The sequence below is a fragment of the Pan troglodytes genome, chromosome 8 (assembly GCF_028858775.2).
Source record: "Pan troglodytes isolate AG18354 chromosome 8, NHGRI_mPanTro3-v2.0_pri, whole genome shotgun sequence".
In the NCBI taxonomy this organism is placed as follows: domain Eukaryota; kingdom Metazoa; phylum Chordata; class Mammalia; order Primates; family Hominidae; genus Pan; species Pan troglodytes.
The window spans coordinates 86,873,138-86,897,161 of NC_072406.2; the positions used below are offsets into that span (position 1 = coordinate 86,873,138).

The 24,024-nt window shown below is 40.5% G+C and overlaps 1 protein-coding gene and 1 pseudogene across 8 annotated transcripts in view; both read left to right on the plus strand.

Annotated features, from left to right (window-relative positions):
- ADK (adenosine kinase) overlaps positions 1–24,024 on the plus strand; it is a 558,353-nt gene that overhangs the window by 501,177 nt on the left and 33,152 nt on the right. For all 8 annotated transcript variants that reach the window (XM_001148292.7, XM_009458758.4, XM_001148075.7 and 5 more), the window contains one exon: positions 18,234–18,320. In XM_001148292.7, coding sequence (XP_001148292.1) covers positions 18,234–18,320 — 87 coding nt within the window. The remainder of the gene's footprint in view (positions 1–18,233; positions 18,321–24,024) is intronic.
- Positions 2,832–4,244, plus strand: LOC134807179 (DNA-directed RNA polymerase III subunit RPC4-like; annotated as a pseudogene).

Below are 24,024 nucleotides of genomic sequence, written 5' to 3' on the forward strand. Positions count from 1 at the left end.
TTATTGAGAAGGAATTTGGCTATGAAGGGATATGAAGGAACTTTCTTTTTTTTTTTTTTTTTTTTTTGAGACAGAGTATAGATCTTGTCACTATGCTAGTAGCGCCATCTTGGCTCAACTGCAACCTCTGCCTCCTCAGTTCAAGCAATTCTCCTGCCTCAGCCTCCCGAGTACCTGGGATTACAGGTGCCCACCACCACGCCCAACTAATATTTTTCTATTTTTAGTGGAGACAGGGTTCCACTATGTTGGCCAGGCTGGTCTCGAACTCCTGACCTCAGGTGATCCACCCACCTTGGCCTCCCAAAGTGCTGAGATAACAGGTATGAGCCAGCACACCTGGCCAGGAACTTTCTTAGATGAAAATATTCATAGCAGCATTACCCAATAGAACTTTCTACAGAACTATCAACATAACAATTGTATTTTCAATCTCTGCTTAGGAAAAATAACCAAACAGCAATTTAAAGATAGCCTGTAGGCCAGGTGTGGTGGCTCATACCTGTAATCCCAGCATTTTGGGAGGCCAAGGTGGGCAGATCACTTGAGGTTTGGAGTTCGAGACCAGCCTGGCCAACATGGTGAAACTCCGTCTCTACTCAAAATCAAAAATTAGCCGGCTGTAGTGGTGGGCACCTATAATCCAAGCTACTTGGGAGGCTGAGGCAGGAGAATCACTTGAACCTGGGAGGCAGAGGTTGCAGTGAACTGAGATCGCACCACTGCACTCCAACCTGGGTGATACGGCAAGACTTAGTATCAAAAAGAAAAAAAAAGCCTAATAGTAAGATGGAACCCAGTATGCTAGTATATATTTAACAGTCAGCTCATAGCAAACCAAGCCCTAGTTTGTTGTGTTTTCTAATTTCCATGGTGTAAATACTCTCACCATGACTCACCATTCAAACTACCAAGATGAAGGCATTGAATGGTGAGTTGGGAAGAGAAATGTACGATCAATTCATAAGCTGGTGTGCACTCAGTTTCTGAACTGCTTCTACCCGTCACTATTATTGACGGACTGAATTTTCTTGGTTTTAGTTTAGTTCTTTAGATTATTCCATCTTTCCCAGAGCTGTGTCTTTGCCCAGAGACTTTATTGAACCTCAGGTATGTCTGGCTAGGCTGTAGCTCAACTTTAGATCCTTTAACAGAAGGAAGAACACGAGGGCTGAGTGCGGTGGCTCAGGCCTGTAATCCTAGCACTTTGGGAGGCTGAGGTGGGCAGATCACTTGAGGTCAGGAGTTCAAGACCAGCCTGGCCAACATGATGAAACCCTATATCTACTAAAAATACAAAAACTAGTTGGGCTTGGTGGTGGGCACTTTTAATCCCAGCTACACGGGAGGGTAAGGCAGGAGAATTGCTTGAACCCAGGAGGCAGAGGTTGTAGTGAGCCGAGATCATGCCACTGCTGTCCAGCCTGGGTGACAGAGCAAGACTCCATCTCAAAAATAATAATAATAATAATAAGGAATAACATGCGTATGATCCTTAAAATATTTCTGCAACTTTTTTTTTCCCCTGGTGCTGCAGCTTCTATTCATAAAGAATGGTGAGGAACACAACCAAGCTTTAAAATCAGTGTACTTGAGAGGTTTTGTTGTTGTTGTTTTTACAGGTAATTAACCATATGTTACACATTTTAATCTGCTTTTAAGTGCAAGAGAGATTGGCAGATGACTCAATAAAGAAATGACTTCTGCTTAAATTGGATAAAATGGTTGTTTACTGGTGTTTATTGCTGTATTCCAAGTAGACAAGTAATCTGTGAATCCAGTTTAGTTTATTGGACAATAAATAGTACTCAGAACTTTTATCAGTGTTTGATTGTCAGGATGCCCATTGAAATTGACTTCATACTTTAGGGAACTTTAATTTTATTGTACAGTATGCACTGTTAAAAAAAATATCCTTGTCTTTCAGTATAAACCTATGACATTGCCTTGTGGCATTATCATCCCTGAGATGCTTTCTTGCTCTAAGATTTCTTCTATGTCATAAAGAAAAAAGGAACTTTTGGTTCCTTCATATCTAATGCAGTTTTTTCTTTTTGTAAACTCTAAATATTTTCCATTGCCACCATCAACAATTCAAATAACAATCTTACTGATGGAAAGTCCATGATTAGAAATAGCTGCTTCTTCAAAAATAAAGAACTTTGTATGTACCTATCCATTTTGAAAATCTTAACCATTGTGCTCAGAAGGAGAGATATGATTTTAAGAAGGGTCACATTTAGAATACCAATAATGTCCTACTCCTGAAATAATTGGGACCAGGCCGCTAAAAAGAAAGCACCTGATGTTTGGCCTTTCAGTATTTTCTATAACTATGACGCCTTGGTCCAAATTATCTAATAAATGCTTCTTCCTATTCTCCCAGCCCTAAGAGTCCATGGTCTCTTTATAAAGAAGAATCATATACATACAGATATTACTTGAATTTATATGGCATCCTCATGAGGTGAATCCCACCTATGTCACTTAGGATTCATTTGATTGCCCTGGTTTGATCCAATTCAAGTATTAATTCAGGCCAGGTGCAATGGCACATGCCTATAATCCCAGCACTTTGGGAGGCCGAGGTGGGCAGATCACTTCAGTTCAGGAGTTCGAGGCTAGCCTGGCCAACATGGGGAAACCCCCGTCTCTACTAAAGATACAAAAATTAGCCGGGTGTGGTGGCAGGCACCTGTAGTTCCAGCAACTTGGGAGGCTGAGGCAGGAGGATTGCTTGAACCCGGGAGGCAGAGGTTGCAGTGAGTAAGCCAAGATTGTGCCACTGCACTCCAGCCTGGGTGACAAGAGTGAGACCCTGTCTCAATAGAAAAAAAAAAGAAAAGGCCAATATGGGCCCAGGGCCTGCCATTCAGACTTCCGCTTGTTGCAGAGACCAAGGGATGGCAGCAGGTTAGTCGCAGGTGAAGTCATAACAAGCGGTGTGGAGCCGCACCTGGGCAACATGTCGGAAGGAAATGCAGTGAGCGAACCCAGCACTCTGCAAGGGCCCCGACCCCTCCTGACTGGGGCCCAGGAGCTCAGCAGGCAGCGACTGGCACCCCTTCACCCCGGGCCGCCTTCCTTTCATCCGCTCTGGGAACCTTACCCTGGGGGTTGAGGTTGGGGGTCAAGAAGAAAACCTTCACCCCAAATATCATCAGTCAGAAGAACCCAAGGAAGAAGTAACCGTCAAGAAGGAGAAACATGAAAGGGACAGAGATGGACAGAGAGAGGTGCATGAACAGGGATGAGGCCACCCAGAAGTGATCCAGTCCCACTCCATCTTTGAGAAGGTCCCAGCTGAAATGATGAAGAAAAAAGGAACTGGAATAAGAAAGTGAATGTGTCAGACATGAGACCTTCTCATATCGTCCACATCAAAAAAGAGAAGAAAGAGTTGGACGAAGACACGAAACATCTCACCATGCTGTAGAAGGACGATTTCATCGATGACCCTGGGCTGAGGAATGACACTCGCAACATGCCTGTGCAGCTGCCACTGGCTCACTCAGGGCGGCTTTTTAAGGAAGAAAACGATGAACCAGATGTTAAACCTTGGCTGGCTGGCCCCAAGAAAGAGGTGGGTGTACCTACTGTGAAACTGAAAGAGGAGCTACAAGATGAGGAGGAGGCCAAGATAAAGGCTCCTTCCAGAGCAGCCAGGAAGACCCCCGGGCCTCCCGAAGGACATATCCGTGGCAGAGCTGCCCAGGGAGCTGAGCCTCACCAAGGAGGAGGAATTGCTGTTCCTCCAGTTGCCAGACACCCTCCCTGGCCACCCACCTATCCAGGACATCAAGCCCATCAAGGCAGAGGTACAGGGCAAGGACAGAGAGGTGGTACTCATCAAGCAGGAGAACGACCAGGAAGCCAGGCTGGCAAAGAATGCTTCTACCCTAGCTGACCTGACAGAGGGTCAGGTTGGCAAGCTGCCCATCTGCAAGTCCGAACGGGTGCAACTCCTCCTGGGCAAGGTGACTCTGGACGTGACCATGGGAACCGCCTGCTCTTTCCTGCAGGAGCTGGTGTCTGTGGGCCTTGGAGAGAGTAGGACTGGGGAGATGATAGACCTGGGACATGTGAAGCACAAACTTCTGTGTTCCCCCGATTTTGAATCCCTCTTGGATCACAAACACTGGTAAAATGATCAGATGGAGGAGGATGGCGGCTGCTGTCTGCTCCAGACATTTTGTTCTCGAATCTCTGCAACCCAGGAGAGGCCAGTTGAGCCCACCCACTCCAGCCTTTGGCAGCCATTGTCCCAGTTTCCCCCAGGGCCCACAGGGCTTCCTCCCACAGCAGCTGTGAATGGCACAGTTACCTTCCCACAGTGTGAAGATGGTACATCCTTGCTGCTGGGGACTTGTCCATGCTATTTGTTTTTGTATTTATATTTTGTATTTTGTCTTAATCTCTTCAACTGACTGCATCCTCCCAAGGGAGGAGGGAGGATCTGTGGGAAGGTGCAGGCTTTTGGTGGCTGTTGGGCCATCAGGCAGCAAGTGTGAGGACTGCAGCTTTTGCTGGTGCTCCCTTCTTCCTCCCAGAGGCAGTATAGGAGAGAGAGCAAGGATTGAGTCTGAGACTTAAGCATGGGGTCCCAGCTCATCAGTTCCTGGTTCTGTATCCTTGCGCAAACTACCTAACCTTTCTGAGCCTCCTGTTCCTCATCTGACAAAAATGGGGATGATACCTACTTCACAGGGTTGACGTGAGGATTACATGGGATATTATAGATGAAAACTCCTTGCACAAGGCCAGAACCAGTAGCCACTCAATAAATGTTAATTTCCTTTTAAGTAAATAAATAAATAATCAAATGTTAATTCAAAGTCCCACATGAGAGCGTTCTGTGTTTTGGGGTTTTTGTTTTGTGGTTTTTGTTTTGTTTTGTTTTAGAGACAGGGTCTCATTCTTTCACCTAGGCTGGGGTGCAGTGGCGCAATCACAGCTCACTGCATCCTCGAATTCCTGGACTCAAAGGATCCTCCTGCCTCAGCCTCCTGAGTAGCTGGAACTATAGACATGTGCTACCATACCTAGCTAGTTTTTTTTTTTTTTTTAATCTGTAGACTGCCTCTGTGGACAGTTTTTCAAATTTTTTGTAGAAACAGGGCCATGCTTTGTTGCCCAGACTGGTCTTGAGCTCCTGGCCTCGAGTGTTCCTCCCACCTTGGCTGAGACGACAGGTGTGAGCCACTGCACGTGGTCAGCCTTCTATCTTTAAACAGGATCTGAATCTAGATTCATCAACTCATAAATATGTCCTCATTTTTAAATGATGGAATGATGGAAAGTGAAAGCACCAATCAAATCATATTTTCATTATTTCCAGAATGTGTTCAGCACAGTTAGGTCTGGAAAGGTTTTTGGGAAAGGTTGTGCAAGGTTGAATTTATTCACTGTTGAAATAGCACCTCTAAATTTCAAGCAATTGTATGATTTACTTTTATACAAGTGTCAGAAATGCTAAATTATTAAATCCCAATGGCAGGATCACTGACAACTAGAAACTTGAGTTTATTTGCTTCCGTGGTTTACTAAACTAAGCTAGAGAAATATAGTACAGTTATTTACTACTTAAGATCAGCCAGAAAATGTATAGTGAGTTCATACTGTACTAGATTCTGGGAGATAATCAAATGTAAAACATATACCAGTCTCAAGGAAGTTAAAATCTAGTAGGAATAATCATTATATTCAGCAATAATTGTTAATTGAGCACCTACTCTGTACTAGATACAGTACTAAGAGCTGGGAATAAGATTAAGTCATAATTCCTACCTATAAGGAGTTCAAAGTTTAGTTGAGAAGACATTTGTAAAGAAGTAATTGTAACTATGATAGATACCTTCCTGGAAGTATGTGAAGGTTATAAGTGGTGGCATAAAAGAGAATAATCAGTTCTGCTTGGAGGCCAAGGACTATAGCCAAGAAGACATGCCTTATTTGGAACTAAGAGTGAAAGACAATTTGAAATGTAGACTTGATACATACACAAGAATAAAAGATCATGGCACATTTGGGACATCATGAGTATGACCAAAGAGTAACTGACTAAAGTTACTCTTTTGGTCAGGGAAAGATAAAGTTTGAACAATAGGCTGGATTCATATCCTAGAGTTAAGAGTTCATTCAATAGAGAACCATTGAAGAGTTTTTAACAGGGGAATAACATCAGATTTGTATTCATGAAAAAGTACTCTGTTTATTCATCATATATTTATTGAGCCCCTATAATATACCAGGCATAGTTCTGGATGCTAGCAATCATCAGAAAAAAATATTGCCTTTTCTATAGCTCCTCTTACCTAGGCAGCCAAGTTTTGTGCCCTGTGCCCTGAGCCCTAGCTCCTTTCCTGTGCTCAGCTGAGTGAATCAGGGTTAGGAACCTAACCAAAGGTAGACAGTCCATAGATGGTCAGTGAGCTATGAGCTAAAACAGCAGAGGAAACCAGTTTTTTGTCTGTCTGTTTTTGATGTAGGATCTCCCTCTGTCACCCAGGCTGGAGTGCAGTGGTGCTATCATGGCTCACTACAGCCCCAACCTCCTGGGCTCAAGCAATCCACCCACCTTAGTTAGCCTCCCAAGTAACTGGGACTACAGGCACGCACCCCCATGCCCGGCTGACTTTTAATTTTTTTTGTAGAGACAGCCTGTTGTGCAGGCTGGTCTCAAACTCCTGGGCTCAAGCGATTCTCCTGTCTCAGCCTCCCAAGGCTCTGGGATTACAGGCATAAATCACCATGCCTGGCTGGAAACCAGTTCTTCAGATAAGAGAGTGCAGCATGTAACATTTAAAGAAGTAGAGACCAGGTTGACATGAACAGCTTTATAGTAAGATTAAAGTGATATGCTTCATTTAGTGAACCTATTAAAGATAACAGAAACCTCGTTAATTCATTATACACACACACACACACACACACATATATATATACACGTGCATATATATATGTGTATATATATAGTCAGGTGCAGTGGCCCACACTTGTAATCCCAGTACTTCGGGAAGCCAAGGTGGGAGGATCACTTGAGCCTAGAAGTTTGAAACCAGCCTAGGCAACATAGGGAGGCCCATCTCTATAAAAAAAATAAAAATAAATTAGCTGGGCATGGTGGCGCATGCCTGTGGTCCCAGCTACTTGGAAGGCTGAGGCAGGAAGATCACTTCAGCCCAGAGCTCAAGGCTGCAGTGAGCTGTGATGGCACCACTGCACCCCAGCCTGGGTGACAGAGAGAGATCCTGTCTCTAAAAAATTTCTTAAATGCAGTCACACACACTAAACAAAGGGGAAATAAGGTTTTAGAGCAGTAATTCCATCTATCATTGTTTTCTTGGTCATTTTTCCATGGAAAACTATTTTTGTATTCAAAGTCAACACTCATTCTCTTATATGTTTACATTCAGAACTAAAGACCTTAACTGGAATTAACTTAAAACATTTGTAGAAAATCAGATGCAAACATGAACAAACTAAGAGATTTTACCACAAACAATGATGTAGAGGCAGGTAGTCTGCAAGGTCGGAACCATGCCTTCAGAAGCAGCAATTTTAAGTGATACCTGAATCTCCTATACTCAAAGGTCTTGCATTAGTCAGGATTCTCTAGAGGGATAGAACTAATAGGATAGATATGTATCTATATAAATGGGAGTTTATTAAGTAGTATTAACTCACACAATCACAAGGTCCCACAATAGACCACCTACAAGCTAGGAGCAAGGAAGACAGTCCGAGTCTCAAAGCTGAAGAACTTGGAGTCCGACGTTCCAGGGCAGGAAGCATCCAGCACAGGAGAAAGTTGTAGGCTGGGAGGGTAAGCCAGTCTGGCCTTCTCATGTTTTTCTGCCTGCTTTATATTCTCTGGCAGCTGATTAGATGGTGCCCACCAAGATTAAGGGTGGGTCTGCCTTCCCCAGCCCACTGACTTTGGCAACACCCTCACAGACACACCCAGGATCAATACTTTGCATCCTTCAATCCAATCAAGTTGACCCTCAGTATTAACCATCACAAGTTTCATTTCAAGATTAATAATATCCTTGTCCATTTAATCATAAAAAAGAATGCTTATTATGTGCCAACTTTTAGTCCAAGTGCTTTATATGTATTAACTAATTTACTCCTCACAAAAATCCTGTAAGTACCTGCAAATGCTATTATTGTTCCTTTTTTCTTTCTTTCTGAGACAACAACTGGCTCTATCACCCAGGCTGGAGTGCAGCAGCACTATCTCGGCTCACTGCAATTTCCGCCTCCTGGACTCAAACCATCCTCCCACCTCAGCCTCCCGAGTAGCTGGGGCTGCAGGAATGCACCACCACACCTGGCTAGTTTTTTTGTATTTTTTGTAGAGATGGAGTTTCGCCATGCTACCCAGGCTGGTCTCGAACTTATTAGCTGAAACGATCTGCCCATCTCAGCCTCCCAAAATGCTGGGATTACAGACATGAGCCACCGTGTCTAGCCTCCTATTTTAAATATGAGAAAATTGGCCTGGCACAGTGGCTCATGCCTGTAATCCCAACACTTTGGGAGGCCAAGTTGGGAGGATTACTTGAGCCTAGGAGTTTGAGACCAGCCTGGGCAACATGACGAAAACTCTTCTCTACAAAAAATCAGCTGGGCATGGTGGCATGCACCTGTAATCCCAGCTACCTGGGAGTCTGAGATAGGAGGATCACTTGAGCCAGGGAAGTTGAGGTTGCAGTGAGCCGAGATTGCACCACTGCACTCCAGCCAGGGTGACAAAGTGAGACCCTGTCTCAAAAAAAAAAAAAAAAAAAAAGAGGCCAGGTGCAGTGGCTCATGCCTGTAATCCCAGCACTTTGGGAGGCCAAGGCGGGTGGATCATGAGGTCAGGGGTTCGAGACCAGCCTGGCCAATATGGTGAAACCCCATCCCTACTAAAAATACAAAAATTAGCTGGGCGTGGTGGCACGCACCTGCTGTCCCAGATACTCAGGAGGCTGAGGCAGAAGAATTGCTTGAACTCAGGAGGCGGAGGTTGCAGTGAGCTGAGATTGTGTAACTGCACTCCAGCCTGGGTGACAGAGCAAGACTCTGTCTCAAAGAAAAAAAAAAGGAAAAAGGAGAATTTAATCTGATTACCAGATTGTAAATGGCAAATCTGGAATGTGAACCCAAGCAGTCTGACTTATGCACTTAACCACAGTTATACTCCCTCTACTCTCTATGGAGAATTTATCAACTTAATTTAGTCAAATTTGGTTATCAGTACCAGGCTTAAGGGAATTTAAATGTCAGTTAACTGCTGTGTAACAATGAATCAAAAACTATTTATTCCATGATCACCTTTTTTTCAGGAAAATAGTAGCAACATTACTTGAATGACAACTTTGGGATCATATTTTACTACTTCTCTTTCATTCATTTGTCCCAAATTCCTGCCTTTGCCATGGGACTCTAGGCAGTTGACAAACTCTGTGAGCCTCAGAGTCATCATTTATAAAATAAGGTTAGTGATACCTTACTCATGTGAGAATTAGATGAGATAAAGTATACAAAGCATTTGATGCAGTGCTTTTTCACTCAGATAACTACCGTTGCATTCCATTGCCTGATGTATCAAATACAAACTTTTGCGTGGCTTTCAAAGTCTCCCTAGAAATGGCTAGATCCCACCCATCTTGATTTATTTCTTGCCTTACTTGATATATAAACTTTCTTCTGTCTCTATTCCTCTTGGGACGTACACACCTTTCTTTTCCTCTCTTCTTCATTATCCACATCTTTAAGACCTAGTTTAAGTTCAGTCTTCTCCGTGAAAGCATCTCCAGTTAAACTATATTGTTCCTTCCCTTTTTTGAACTCCTGTTGCAGTTATAATAGATGTTACATTGTGTGATATTTCACAAATTCTTTGATATATGCTAGGTTTCTCTTTCCATCTAGATTCTAAGCTCCTTGAGAAGATAGATCATGTCTTAATATTTTTCCTGTATCTCCCCCAGAGGATCTAACAGAGTATCATAACTATTGTTCTATGAGATCTAATGAGCTCACAGCTATTGTTCAACAAATACTTATTACCTGATTGAAGAAAATAAGCTCCTAAAAATACCTGATAATATTATATAGGTCTTTATATTGTCAGGGTGTTTTTATAACACTGTTAATACTTAATCCATATAATAGTCACAGAAAGTAGGTAGAACAGATATTATCTTCATTTTTTAGGTAATAACACTGAGTTTAAATTACATTGTGGCTTGCCCAAGGATTCTTGGTAAGTAGCGTTATTGACCCCACCCTCAACCCCTGCCATTCCAGTCCATTGTCCGTTCTCTATCAGGCTGCCAAAATAATTTTCTTTTGAGACAGGGTGTTGCTCTGTCACGCAGGCTGGAGAGCAGTGGCACAATCATAGCTCACTGCATCCTCAACCACCTGGGCTCAAGCGATCCTCCCACCTCAGCCTACTGAGTAGCTGGGAATATAGATGTGCACCACCACATCCAGCTAATTTTTCCATTTTGGGTAGAGATGAAGTTTTGCCATGTCTCCCAGTCTGGTCTCAAACTCCTGGGCTCAACCAGTCCTCCCGCCTCAGCCTCCCAAAGTGCTGGGATTATAGACATGAGCCACTGTGCCCAGCAATATTTTCATATCAAAGATGAGATTGCATCACTCCCTTATTTAAAACTTTCCAACAGTTTCCCATTTTACATAGAATGAAATCCTGCAAAACCCCCACATTCAGTATACTCCAGGTACAGTGGCCTTCTTTAGCTTCAGCAGTCTTAGTTTACCAAGCTTGTTGCTAGTCTGGGGCCTCTGCACTTGAATGTTCTACCCCTGGAACTTCACATGGCTTGTTCCTTCTTACCCTTGAAATCTCAACTCAAATATCACCTCCTCAGTGAGGAAGTAATACCTATGTAAATTAACTCCCCTCCCTTGTCACACTTCATCATATCATCCTGTTTTATTTTCTGTATGGCACCTATTAATATCTCAAATTAGGCCGGGCATGGTAGCGCATGCCTGTAATCCCAGCACTTTGGGAGGCCAAGGTGGGTGGATCATGGGTCACTTGAGCTCACGATTTCAAGGCAAGCCTGGCCAACATGATGAAACCCTATCTCTACTAAAAGTACAAAAAGTTAGCTGGGCATAGTGGTGCACGCCTGTAATCCCAGCTAAGAGTAGCTGAGGCACAAGAATAGCCTGAACCCAGGAGGTGGAGGTTGAAGTGAGCCAAGACCGCACCACTGTACCCCAGCCTATGCAACAGAGCAAGATGCTATCTCAAAAAAAAATATATATATATATATATGTATCTCAAATTAGCTTGTTTATATATTTGTTACTTGTGTATTGTCTATCCCCACTAGAATGTTGGCCTCATAAAAGCAGAGTTTTTATCCTATTCACATCTGTATTCCCAGTCCCTAATAAAGTACCTGACACATGGTAGAGTCTTAATAAATATTTATTAAATAAAATAGCTAAGCCCGAACTAGACTAAAACTATGGCTTTTTTGCTCCTAATCAAGTGTACTTCCCATGAACATTTAATTTTTCCTACTTTTTGTGGAAGCACTTATACCTTTGGAACTACAGTAAGAATTGATGTTCAGAATAATGACATTAAGATGTGCTGTAGGATTCTCTATTATCAAAGAAAAATTTTATTCAGTTCAATAAACTAATTAAAGCAGGGATGTCATGGCATATTATTATATTAATACATTTAGAAAGATTTCCAAATAAAAAGACTTTCTGCTTTTTCTTTAGTTAACTAGAAAATTAAATTAACTCAGAGCTCTTTATGCCTCAAAAGTCCTTGTTAATTAGGATTGTTCTATAAATCTCTATTATTAGCAGAGTTCATCATCTTTTTTATTGCCCTGTTTATTAGGGCAGTCTGAGCAGGGTGTCTTTGCTCATATCCTGATATGTGTGTCCTAGTGAAAAGAAAAGCATTTCCGGATTCTCATTTTTTCCCTATTCCTTGATATAGGCATATTTCATGCTGTTAGTATAACAATTTAGTTTCCTTCTATCAGTTCTCTCCATAAAGCTGGAATGATATTATTGACCTATGAAGCAAAATAATTAAATTTAAGGTCTGTTTAAAAGCATTAATGCTTTGTGACGTTGTTTATGATAATAGAAGATTGAAAATAGCCTAAAAGTCCATCAGTAAAGGATTGGTTAAATAAATTATACTATATCCATGTAGTGGACTATTATGCAGCAATAAAAAATAATGAGGACATTCTCTGTTTACCAATATAGAAAGATATCCAAGATTTTAAAATATGATCCAGAGTAGCCTAGATAGTATGATACCTTTTTTTGTGTGGGTGAGGGGAGGAAAAAATTAAGAATGTAGTTTATTGTATATGCATAGAAAAATTCTAGAAGGATATATAAGAAAGCAATAACAGTGATAACCAGATTGGGAAGTAGAAGAGCAGAAACCAGCTGAAGGGCAGAGATGAGGAGAGGGAGATTTTATAGCATAGCTTTTCATATGTTTTATATTTTTGAATCATACGAATACATTACCTACTCAAAAAGTTAAATTAAAAACAAGCACAACTAAAAGTAATATGTGGCCAGGCATGGTGCCTCACGCCTGTAATCCCAGCACTTTGGGAGGCCAAGGTGGATGGATCACTTGAGGTCAGGAGTTCAAGACCAGTCTGGCCAACATGATGAAACCCCGTCTCTACTAAAAATACAAAAATTAGCCAGGCATGGTGGTACACACCTGTAGTCCCAGCTACTCAGGAGGCTGAGGAAGGATATCGCTTGAACCTGGGAGGTGAAGGTTGCAGTGAGCCAGGATCGCACCACTGCACTCCAGCCTGGGCGATGCAGCGAAACTCCGTCTCAAAGAAAAAAAAGTAATATGTGATTCTGGACTGAATTCTATACCAGATGAAAAATATTGCTATAAAATACATTAGGACAATTAAGAAAATTGAACTGTGGACTATAGATTAGATTAAAATGTTGTTTTCTGTGTTTATCAACTATAACCTGGCTAACAGAATATCATCACTCTTAGGAAATACACACCGAAGTATTAAGGGGTAAAAGGCATAATATATACCACAAATGCTAAATAAAAGTTTGAAAGAATAAATAATGTTATATATATGGGAGGAATGATCAACTAAATGTGGCAAAATGTTAAAAAATGGTAAATCTGGATAAATGTTGCATAGAAATTTTCTGTATTTTTCTGGGAACTTTTCTGTTAATGTAAAATTATTTCTAAATAGTTTTTTAAAAGAAACAAACAAAAACATTTTAATACTATGGATATTACCTTATTATAAGCAATGGCATAAGAATGTGAAGGGTTCTGGTTTTTACATAGTCATACTTTTCACTTTCTGGAGAAGTTTTTACCATCACTTTTCTGTTTCTTCCATGCCTATTGATGCTGGGTCAGAGGCAGTGGCAGGGGTAGTGACTGCATTTTACCTTGAGGTTGAAAAACACCAGGCCAAGTGTGGTGACTCATGCCTGGTGTTTAGGAGGCTGAGGCAGGAGGATCACTTGAAGCCATGGGCTCAAGACCAGTCTGGAGAACACAGCAAGACCCTGTCTCTACAAAAAAAATTTAAAAATTAGCCAGGCATGTTGGCTTGCACCTGTAGTCCTAGCTGCTCAGGAGGCTGAGGCAGGAGGATCCTTTTAGCCCAGGAGTTTGAGGCTACAGTGAACCATGATCACACCACTGCACTCCAGCCTGGGAGGCAGAGTGAGACCTTAGCTCTTGAAAGAGAGAGAGAGAGAGAGAGACAGACAGACAGACAGACAGACAGAAGGAAAATGAAGAAAGGAAGGAAAAGGAAGAGAGAGAGAAAAGAAAGAAAGAAAAACACCTGCCTACCTGCCTTTCAACCTGCTGGATAACCTTCACTTGTATCTTCTCAACAGTTTAGGACATCAACAAAACAGTAACAATGTGGCATTTTAAAAATTCTTTGAACAAAATTTTCTAAGGATATTGTGAGGTTGTGTGTATCTAGTGCTAAAATATATAGTTAATTTAGTGGAGGTAAACCTGCAGAAACATTTAATTGTTTGGCATTGAGTAACTGGGTTTGTATTATTGTTCAATTAGATATTGTGGCAATTGTAGAAACTTAACCATCTCTAATATAATTGACTTTCATTATTGATGCATGAAGATGTTTTTATTCTAATTAGATTGGCCTCTTAAGTGATTAGGTAGTGAAGCTTGTCTCATATTTAAGTGAAGAGTAAATTATTTGTATGAAGTGTCTAGAGGATGCCTAAAATTGATTATTTTGTATTCTAGGTAAGCTAAATTTTATTGTTTTGAATGAAGGCACTCTGCAAGTCTTATCTAATAAATGACACAAAACAAATCTGTTATCAACTGAATTGTTAGTGTTTGTTTCCTGTCTGCTTGGGGAAGCTTATGATTTAGTGGTTTTTTAGAAATCCAGAAAGTAGGAATAATAATTATTCCCAACCCTTTTCCTTCTCACTTTACAAAAAGTTTGTGAAGAATTGAGAAATAAATGCTACGAATAATCTTAAGCTCTTAGGTAGAAGTACTTGATCAAAACTAACCAGGTCATTTTTCTACAATTAGTGCAGAAAGCTAGTTTTTACTAATTGTTCCCACAGCTACTCCAGGCCCATTTCATGCCTAAGAAAACTAGGTCCCAGTGAGAGTCATGTGAGTGTTGTAGGCTTCATTGATTGAATAACATCCTTACCTGTAAGTGTATATTCAGATTTAGTGAATGTACTTCATGTGTTCATATAGTAAATTTCCTAGAATAGCTATGGAATAGGTCATGCTGGTAAAAACTGTTAGTTTTGTGACTTTTTTTTTTTTTTTTTTTTGAGACTGAGTCTCACTGTTGCCCAGGCTGAAGTGCAGTGACATGATCTCTGCTCACTGCAACCTCCGCCTCCCAGATTCAAGTGATTCTCGTGCCTCAGCCTCCCAGGTAGCTAGGATTACAGGCACATGCCACCATGTCCAGCTAATTCTTGTATTTTTAATAGAGACAGGGTTTTACCATGTTGGCGAGGCTGGTCTCAAACTCCTGACCTCAAGTGATCCACCCGCCTCAGCCTCCCAAAGTGCTGGGATTACAGGCATGAGCCACTGTGCCCAGCCATGACTTTTTATAATAGATCTGTAAACCAGCTTAAGTCATTTGAAAATCAGAGCATACTGAAAATGTAATAAAACATAAATATTATTGAAGATTTTTCAGAGTCATCATTTCGAAAGGAGTTCTTGTAGTTCTTTAGATAATAGAAAATAATGAAAACTGAGTTTATGACGCATCTTTTGCATATATGATATTCTTATATACTTATCTGTACTGATAAGTATAAAAAGGTAGAAAATAATTCTACTTTGTATTTCAGGAAATTGAGCTTCATATGAAAACTAAGGATAAAGTATCTCAGTGATGTGTGTATATATATATATATATATATATATATATATATATATATATCTCCAGAAAAAATCATTATAAAGCTGCATTTATGTAGAATTTTCAGCAATTTAGATAAATAAGTCATGATTTTTTTTTTTTTTTTTCCTCCGAGAGGGAGTCTCACTCTGTCGCCCAGGCTGGAGTGTAGTGGTGCGATCTTGGCTCGCTGCAACCTCCACTTCCTGGGTTTAAGCAATTCTCCTGCCTCAGCCTCCAGAGTAGCTGGGATTTCAGGCATGTGCCACCATGCCTGACAAATTTTTTTTTGTATTTTTAGTGGAGCCGGGATTTTACCATGTTGCCCAGGCTGGCTGAACTCCTGACCTCGTGATCTGCCCACCTCCACCTCCCAAAGTGCTAGGATTACAGATGTGAGCCACCATGCCTGACCAGAAGTCATGATTCTTAAGAATAAAATTCAAAATAATCTCTTCTGTTGTCGATTAGGTTCTGTTCATAAATAAATATTTATGCAGTCAAAAATGAATAATTGTTTTCAAACGAGGAGCTCAAGGAATTCTATGTAATTTTGGTTTACTTACTATTTATATATAATTATTTCCCAATCTATAAGTCTAGTGATTAATTCTTATATTACCTAAAATGTTTTATAGAAATGTTAGATTATTACATAATGTAAATGTATTGTAAATAGTAATGGTTTCATTAACTTGAGCTCATTTTACTTATTTAGTACCTGTTTGGTTTTAGTTTATAGTTGTTATTTCCCTGTATAGTGTAGCTTGTACTTGGAAGTAGTAAAACCAGATTTCTTTATAAGTATTTATGGTACAGACCTTTTCCTAAATCAGACTGCAGACCTTTCCCGAGTATTTCTAATAAAGTCTGCTTACTTTTTTTTTTTTGGCCTGCATAGTAGTTTGTGCTATATATACTCTCTAGAAAATGTAATTCTGGATATTTGTGCCATAACTTTCAATTAATCAAAATATTGTCAACTGCCATATAGGCCCTCATGTTACAAAATGTGGAAAGTTCAGTTACTTAAAGAGTTTGGCCGGGCATTGTGGCTCACGCCTAATCCCAGCACTTTGGGAGGCTGAGGCAGTCAGATCACTTGAGGTCAGGAGTTCAAGACGAGCCTGGCCAACATGGCAAAACCTATCTCTACTAAAAATACAAAAATTAGCTGGGCGTGATGGCACATGACTGTAATCCCAGCTACTTGGGAGGCTGAGGCAGGAGAATCACTTGAACCAGGAGGCGGAGGTTGCAGTGAGCTGAGATCACGCCACTGCACTCCAACCTGGGCAATAGAATGAGACTCCATCTCAAAGAAAAAAAGTTTAAGCCAGATGCAGTGGCTCATGCCTGTAATCCTAGCACTTTGGGAGACCAAGGCAGGAGGATTGCTTGAGCGCAGGAGTTTGAAACCAGCTTGGGCAACAAAGTGAGACCCTGTCTCTACCCACCCGCCCCCCCCAAAAAAAGCAAAAAATTGACCAGCTATGGTGCTGCGTGTCTGTGGTCCCAACTACACAGGAGGCCGAGACGAGAGAATCCCTTGAGCCCAGGAGGTCAAGGTTGGAGTGTGTTATGATTATACAACTGCACTCCAGCCTGGATGACAGAGCAAGACCTAAAAAAAAAAAAAAGATTTTAAAAAAGACTGACTAAGTGAATGAGTCCTCTTCTTGAATATCAGTCGTTCCAGGAGAGTATTTTCATTAACATATTTATGTCTCTTGTTGAAAGTATCCATTAAGAGCAGGTAGCAAAAGCTAGACAGAATATGCTTTTGAAGATTCTCTATGCTCTTTATTAATACCTTTCTTAAGTTTCTCAAGATCTCCTTTTGCCTCCCTCTTGATCTTAAATGAGACTGAAGTTTAAGAGTCTTTAGCCACTCTGTCCCCATAGGGATGCAAATTTATGATTTCAGAAGTTCCAGCCCCCAATAAGAAGCACTGTCCAATCGTTTGCAGATGTATCTTGTAAGCCAGATTTCATCACAGATAAGTCCATTCCACTGTCATGTGCCATGTTTAAAGTACTAAATTAGGTTACTCTGTAGTCAAAACAAGTAAGCCCTGGTCCAGACTACTCTAGGGCAAAATCCCGTTGCACTGTCCCTTTTGCTCTGCCCATGCATTCAGTTGTAGCTTTCCCTTTTGCCAGTTGACAGATAGTGACTTCTTTGCAAAACATAACCAGATTAGGTTATTTTTAATAAACCAACTAAAATAAAAAATTCTTGACATTGGGAAGAAGTATTTTAACAGAATAATAGTAATGTTTTTATTGTGCCATTGTGATTTTCTATAAAGAAACACCCAATATTCATTATTTATATTTTTTTAAATTTACAACTCTTTAACTGTATCCAACATTTCACTGCCAGGAATATAGTCAGGCTCGAAGCTTTATTAGAAACCCATGATCCAATCCATACCAACACTTCCTTTAGTTTATGGCTTCTGTTCATTTGCACTGTCCAGAAAGGTACTGCTACCATTTGTAGTCACTCCAAAAAAAAGTGTGAACTACCTAGGTATAACTCTCATAAGACGTATACAGCAGCATCTGTATGCTGAAAGTTACCAAAAAAGTATGACTTGCAGATGATTTTGCACCTTAGTTCCCAAGTGCCCCTGTACAGAATATGGAGCTTATGTCCTGTCTCTCTTTGAATGATGAGTGATGAAGGAGCTTCAGACGTTACTGGGTGAGCTTGTATTGAGTGTTACAAAGAGAAGTCATTCTGCCTTTCTTTGGCTCTAATTGCAGAAAGTGAAGTCACTGCTTTTGCTGTCTTGGATCAAGACCAGAAAGAAATTATTGATACCAATGGAGCTGGAGATGCATTTGTTGGAGGTACAGACTAATTTATTTCATTCTTACTTACAAGTAAAACATTTTAACCCTTGTTTCTACCATATAACCGAGATTTATTCATTTAGTAACTTCTAATTTCTTCTTTTAAATAATTAACTTCTGAAGTTCTTTCCATATACTTCTATCATTGTCAGTATTAGAGGGTTTTACCACAGGAAAAATATGTGTTTGGAAAAGATAATTTGCTACTATGCTGTACCCCAGTCATTTTCACAAGATTAATTGTATCTGTCAGAAAATTGCATAAACAAACTGCATCAAGTACAGTATATAGTATATTCATAGCCCTTCAGGCTTAAATGTTAACACATTTTTGTTCTTTAAAACAAGTTGTGATGAATGTTAAACAGTATGCTAATAACTAAGGATGATGTCTTTTGATGATAATCCTTTGGTTAAAACATCTGTTTCAAACACAATAGTGGTTGTTTGTTATACTAAAAAGGGTTAAATTTTTGCCTATTTTTGGCTCAGTAAGAACTGGCAAATTTTATATGAACTAATGATTTTGGTAATGAATACTCAAAAATAAAATCAAAACAATAGAAGACTTTTGGCTTGATGACTTAGATTGATCTAAAATCTGATTCAAAAATTCTTTTGATAAGTCTAAATTCCTTCTAGTTAAGTGTAGTTAATTAAGCTAGTTTATAGTCTCTAGAAAGCTTTTGCTTCCTCAAAGATACCCCAAAGGGGTCTTTCCTGGTCTCTGTTTCTTTCTCTTAACATCAAGCCAGACCAGGTTAATTTAAAAAAAAAAAAAAAAAAAAAAAGCAAGCAAGTGGAGCTGATGATTGTCCCTTTTTCTCTGGAGGATAATTTGAATCATGGGAAACTTATTTAAGTTTGTGTGATGGTTTTAACTTAATATTTTATTTTAATGGTCTTTTGCCAACATAAATTTTTATTTTTCTTTCTCTAAAACTATTCATGCCCAGTCTTTTTTTTTTTTTTCTCCCAGGCTGGTGTGCAGTGGTGCAATCTCAGCTCACTGCAACCTCCACCTCCCGGGTTCAAATGATTCTCCTGCCTCAGCCTTCCAAGCAGCTGGGACCACAGGTGCATGCCTCCACACCTGGCTGATTTTTGTACTTTTAGTGGCGATGGGGTTTCGCCATGTTGGGCAGGCTGGTCATGCCCAGTCTTAAATGAACTATTAACCATTAGGATGCCCCATGCCCTTGTTCTTTGGAAAGAGTCTGTACCACAGACAACATTCTACTTCACTGTTATGATTGTGTTTTTTATTTCCTTGCTCGGAAAGTCTTCATTATTGATAATATTAGAGTACTTAGCAGCCAATTTTCCTATTTTTTTACTATTTAGAGCTATAGATGTATGTAGGCTAAAATATTTTATTCTGAATTTAACCATATTCTGTAATACATTAAGAAAACCCTAGTGATTTCTTGGTTAGAAATTGGTCAAACCAGGAATCTTAGTCTAGAAACTTTTAAACTTATACACTGTATGTACATTACTTAAGTACTTTAAAATCTTTAAAACATGAAGTATTCTATTTCTTTGACATTCAGTGGGACACATAATGAGGCCATCATAGATTTGATGGTGACCTAAATAGCCACTACCTCTGGCCTTGGGTTACTTGGCTTCCTGGCCCTGCAACAACAGATTCTGTTACAGACACCTAACTATCTGTAATGCTACCGATACTAGGTGAGAACACATAGACTTTTTGAGGGAGGGAGAGGCCGTTCTTAGGATACTGAGGTAGGAACAGCTAGCTACCATTTGTATTGTGGTTACAATGATAAATAAACTACTTCATCAAAGCAATTGGGATTTTTTTGTTAGAGGATTTTTCAGCCTCTTTTTATCCTACTTCATTATATTTATTGTTGGGGTATAGTTAGGTAAGCAAAAAAGAAAAAGAGTATAGAACAGGGATCCACAATCTTTTTTTTTAAAGGCCAAATAGTGACTATTTTAGGCTTTGCAAGTCATATACAGGCTGTATTGCATATCTTCTTGTTTTGTTTGCTTCCTTGTGTTTTGTTTTTTTACAGCACTTTTAATACGTAAAAACCTTTCCTAGCTCTCCAGCTGTACAAAAACATACCATAGGCCAGAGTTGGCCTACAGACTATAGTTTGCCAAACCCTCTTTAAATCATGGGCAGCTTCCTCACTTTATTCATTTCTAGCATTTCAAAGCTCCAGACACTGGATTTCACTATACATTGTTGAAATCAGAATAGAGAAAGTAGAAAGCAGGTAGAAACTAGGCAGGACTTTACTGGTAATACAATTAGATAGCCATTTTTCTCACTTTGAACCTACTCAGTTCCCAGGGTAATCAGATCCCAAAACACTGGGTCATGCAATGAGATGAACATCCTAATGTCAGTTTATTAATAGAATACTTATGTTGCCATCTTTAGCACATTCTGTCAAATGTGAATCAAGCTACAAAGTAATAGCAATAGATAACTTTTATACAGTACCTACTAACCAACCAATATCTTAAACACTTTATATATATATTAACTAATTTAGTGTTCACAAAAACTTCTTGGGGTAGATTATTTTTACCCCTATTTTACTGATGAAAAAAACAGAGACAAAGAAAGGTGAGATAATGTGCCCATAGTCTCATGGCTAGAGAGTAGCAGAGCCAGGATTCAAACCCAGAAAGTCTGGCTCCAAAGTCAGTGCTTTTACTCACCACACTAATACTGCTTCTCTAAACATTTATGTAAATCTCACCATTAGAACTGAGAACCACAGACCAGCCTTCCTGACAAAAGCTGGTTTTGCCAGAGAATCTTCCTGTTATCTGAGTAGATGACTTACTTTATTGAAAAGGATCTGTTGTAATCTGACAGGGTTCTGGGGACTCTAAGGTAAGATTGTTGAGGAAAAGAAAGAAAAACTGAAAGGGAAGAGAATCCAAGAACTGTAGTCCCTGGTGAGTTTCAACCAAGAGCTTTTTGCTAAGCAGTAGAATCGATTGCACTACAGAGATACAGAAAGCCAGATGATAAACTTGCTTGGTTAGCATGGGCTCCAAATAAGAGAGTTATATGAATCAGCTGTTTAATAGTGAAGCAGGATATTTCCCTAAGCCCTTCTCAGGCAGAAATTGCGGTGTGTGGGCGCAGGAACTAGCCAGCCACTTTGGTACCAGCAGGAGCGAACTTCACTCACTCGCTTCTCCACCGCTCACAGGAGGGTGAGCACACGTGAGCAGGTGCAGGAGCTGGGCTGAGCACTTTTGGGCACTGGTAAGAGTGAACTCCATACCAGACCAGTGGCAGCATCTAAGGGAAGCTGCCCGTGACCCCTGGATCCCCAGAGGAAGCGTTACAGTGCCCTTTTAGCTTTGCTGTCTGTAGACAGCTTAAGCATTAACAGCTCAGTTGAGTGACCCTCCATTGTCACCAATGTGACAGCCCTTTGCACCCATACTCATGGCACCCGAGTTCTTGTCTGGCATCCAGGATAAATGAGGTCACACAAACGAGTTGGAGATGGTAAATCCAGGGGATTTTATTGCCGATGAAAGTGGCTCTCAACAGGAAGGGGAGCTGAAAGGGGGATGAAGCAGGAAGATAATCCCCTGGAGTCCGGTCATCCCCAGCCAGACTCCTCTCCAAAGCTATGCCATCAAGCTGTCCCTCTGAAGTCAAGCCGCTTCTCTCCGATGTCCAACCGTGGTCTACAACATCCAGCTGCTTCTCCTCTTCTTTCTCTGTTGGCTGAGCCTGGGGTTTTTATGGGCACAGGATTGTGGGTGGGGTGGGCCATGGGTGATTTTGGAAAAGGCAACATTTGAGCAGGAAAACAAGGATGTAAGTTCTCACTTTGGGCCATGGTATTAGGCTTTTTGGCTTTAGGATGGGGCGCTCACCAGAGACCTACCCTCTTCTGCCCAGAAATTTGCCTGCCTCCTGTCCCTATCAATAGCACCCATCTAACAACTGATGCATCTATCTTACAACAGAAATGGTCTTGTTAGTTGGAAATACTAAAAGATCCATTGGTTAAAACCCCCTGCTCCCTCTCCACACCAGCAGGAGCCTTTCTACTGGGATTAGAAATAACAGCTGTTGGCTTGACACAGTGGCTCACACCTGAAATCCTAGCACTTTGAGAGGCCAAGGCAGGTGGATCACTTGAGGCCAGGAATTTGAGACCAGCCTGAACAACATGGCGAAACTCTGTCTCTACTAAAAATACAAAAAATTAGCTGGGCATGGTAACATGCACTTGTAGTCCCAGCTACTCAGGAGGCTGAGGCCCTGCCCATATGGAAAAATTAACAAAATGGATCAAAGACTTAAATGTAAGTACTAAATCAGCCAGGTGTGGTGGCTCATGCCTGTAATCCCAGCACTTTGGGAGGCCGAAGCATGTGGATCACTTGAGGCCAGGAGTTTGAGACCAGCCTGGCCAACATGGTGAAACCCCATCTCTACTAAAAATAGAAAAATTAGCCGGGCATGGCGTTGCATGCCTGAAGTCCCAGCAACTTGGGTGGCTGAGGCAGGAGATTCACTTGAACCCAGGAGGCAGAGGTTGCAGTGAGTCAAGATCTTGCTACTGCACTCCAGCCTGGGTGACAGAGTGAGACCCTGTCTCAAAAAAATTAATTAATTAATAAAATAATTGTTGTTGACTCCTTCCACCTTGGGAATGAATCTCAGGCAGTGGCAACTTTTACATTTACTATGTAGTTTATTTTTCTTTGCTTCATTGCCCAATTAACATATCTTCTTTCTGATTGACACATTCTATATTTGGATGGTTAATATATTCATCCTGTAACTTTCAAGTTTTGCTGGCCTAAGAGTATTTCTGTCTTTTGTGACTTTGCATATCTATATTTTAGTCCACTTTGTGGTAATTTAACTCTCTGAAGGACAATAATTTTCTTTGCATAAATTTCGAGTTTTGGATAAAGTATCACTCCAGCTACCATGTGCTAATTATCTATATCAGTACCAGAGTGCCATGTGTTCCTTTAGCCAGCTAAAAAGATATATGACTACATCATGGATTTTCATGTATAATTTAAAAATGAGTAACCCAAATGTACATAAATTAAATTAAATTAAATTCGTAGTTCCATCTCACGGGTTTAGTGACAGTAACAAATCCCTCCAGCCTCTACAAGCATCGCTCCTTGTTCTATTTGGAGGTCTTAAGCACTTTGTGATATTTGTTCTTTATTTGTCACTGCCCAGCCCTGATAGAACTAATCTTTTCACATTCTTCCTCAAAAGCCCAAGTGCTAGGATTGTACTCTTGGAAATGGAGACAATTCTATAATCTCTAAGTATGATTTCCTAATTTCCTAGGTCAGGAAAAAATTTCTTCCTGTTGTCCTGCTGTGCTTTGTCACAGCAGGTCTACCTTTTCATTTGGAACCCTCTTTGTCACTGCCATAGTAACAAATGGAAACATTGAGAACATTTTGTGACAGGCACTGTCATTGTTCCCAGTGAAATCTCTTCCCCTGTGTCTTCCCAGTAAATGAAACTGAGAAGAAAAATCATAACAAATAACATGAAAGAGGACCTAATCAATATGTTCCCACTGGGCTGTCAATACCAGCCTGTGTTAATCTAATATGATTTAGTCATATGTTTTATGGCAGCTGTGGGAATATGGACAGGACCTACAAATCATCTTTAGACTGAAAGTGAGTACACCTTTGACAG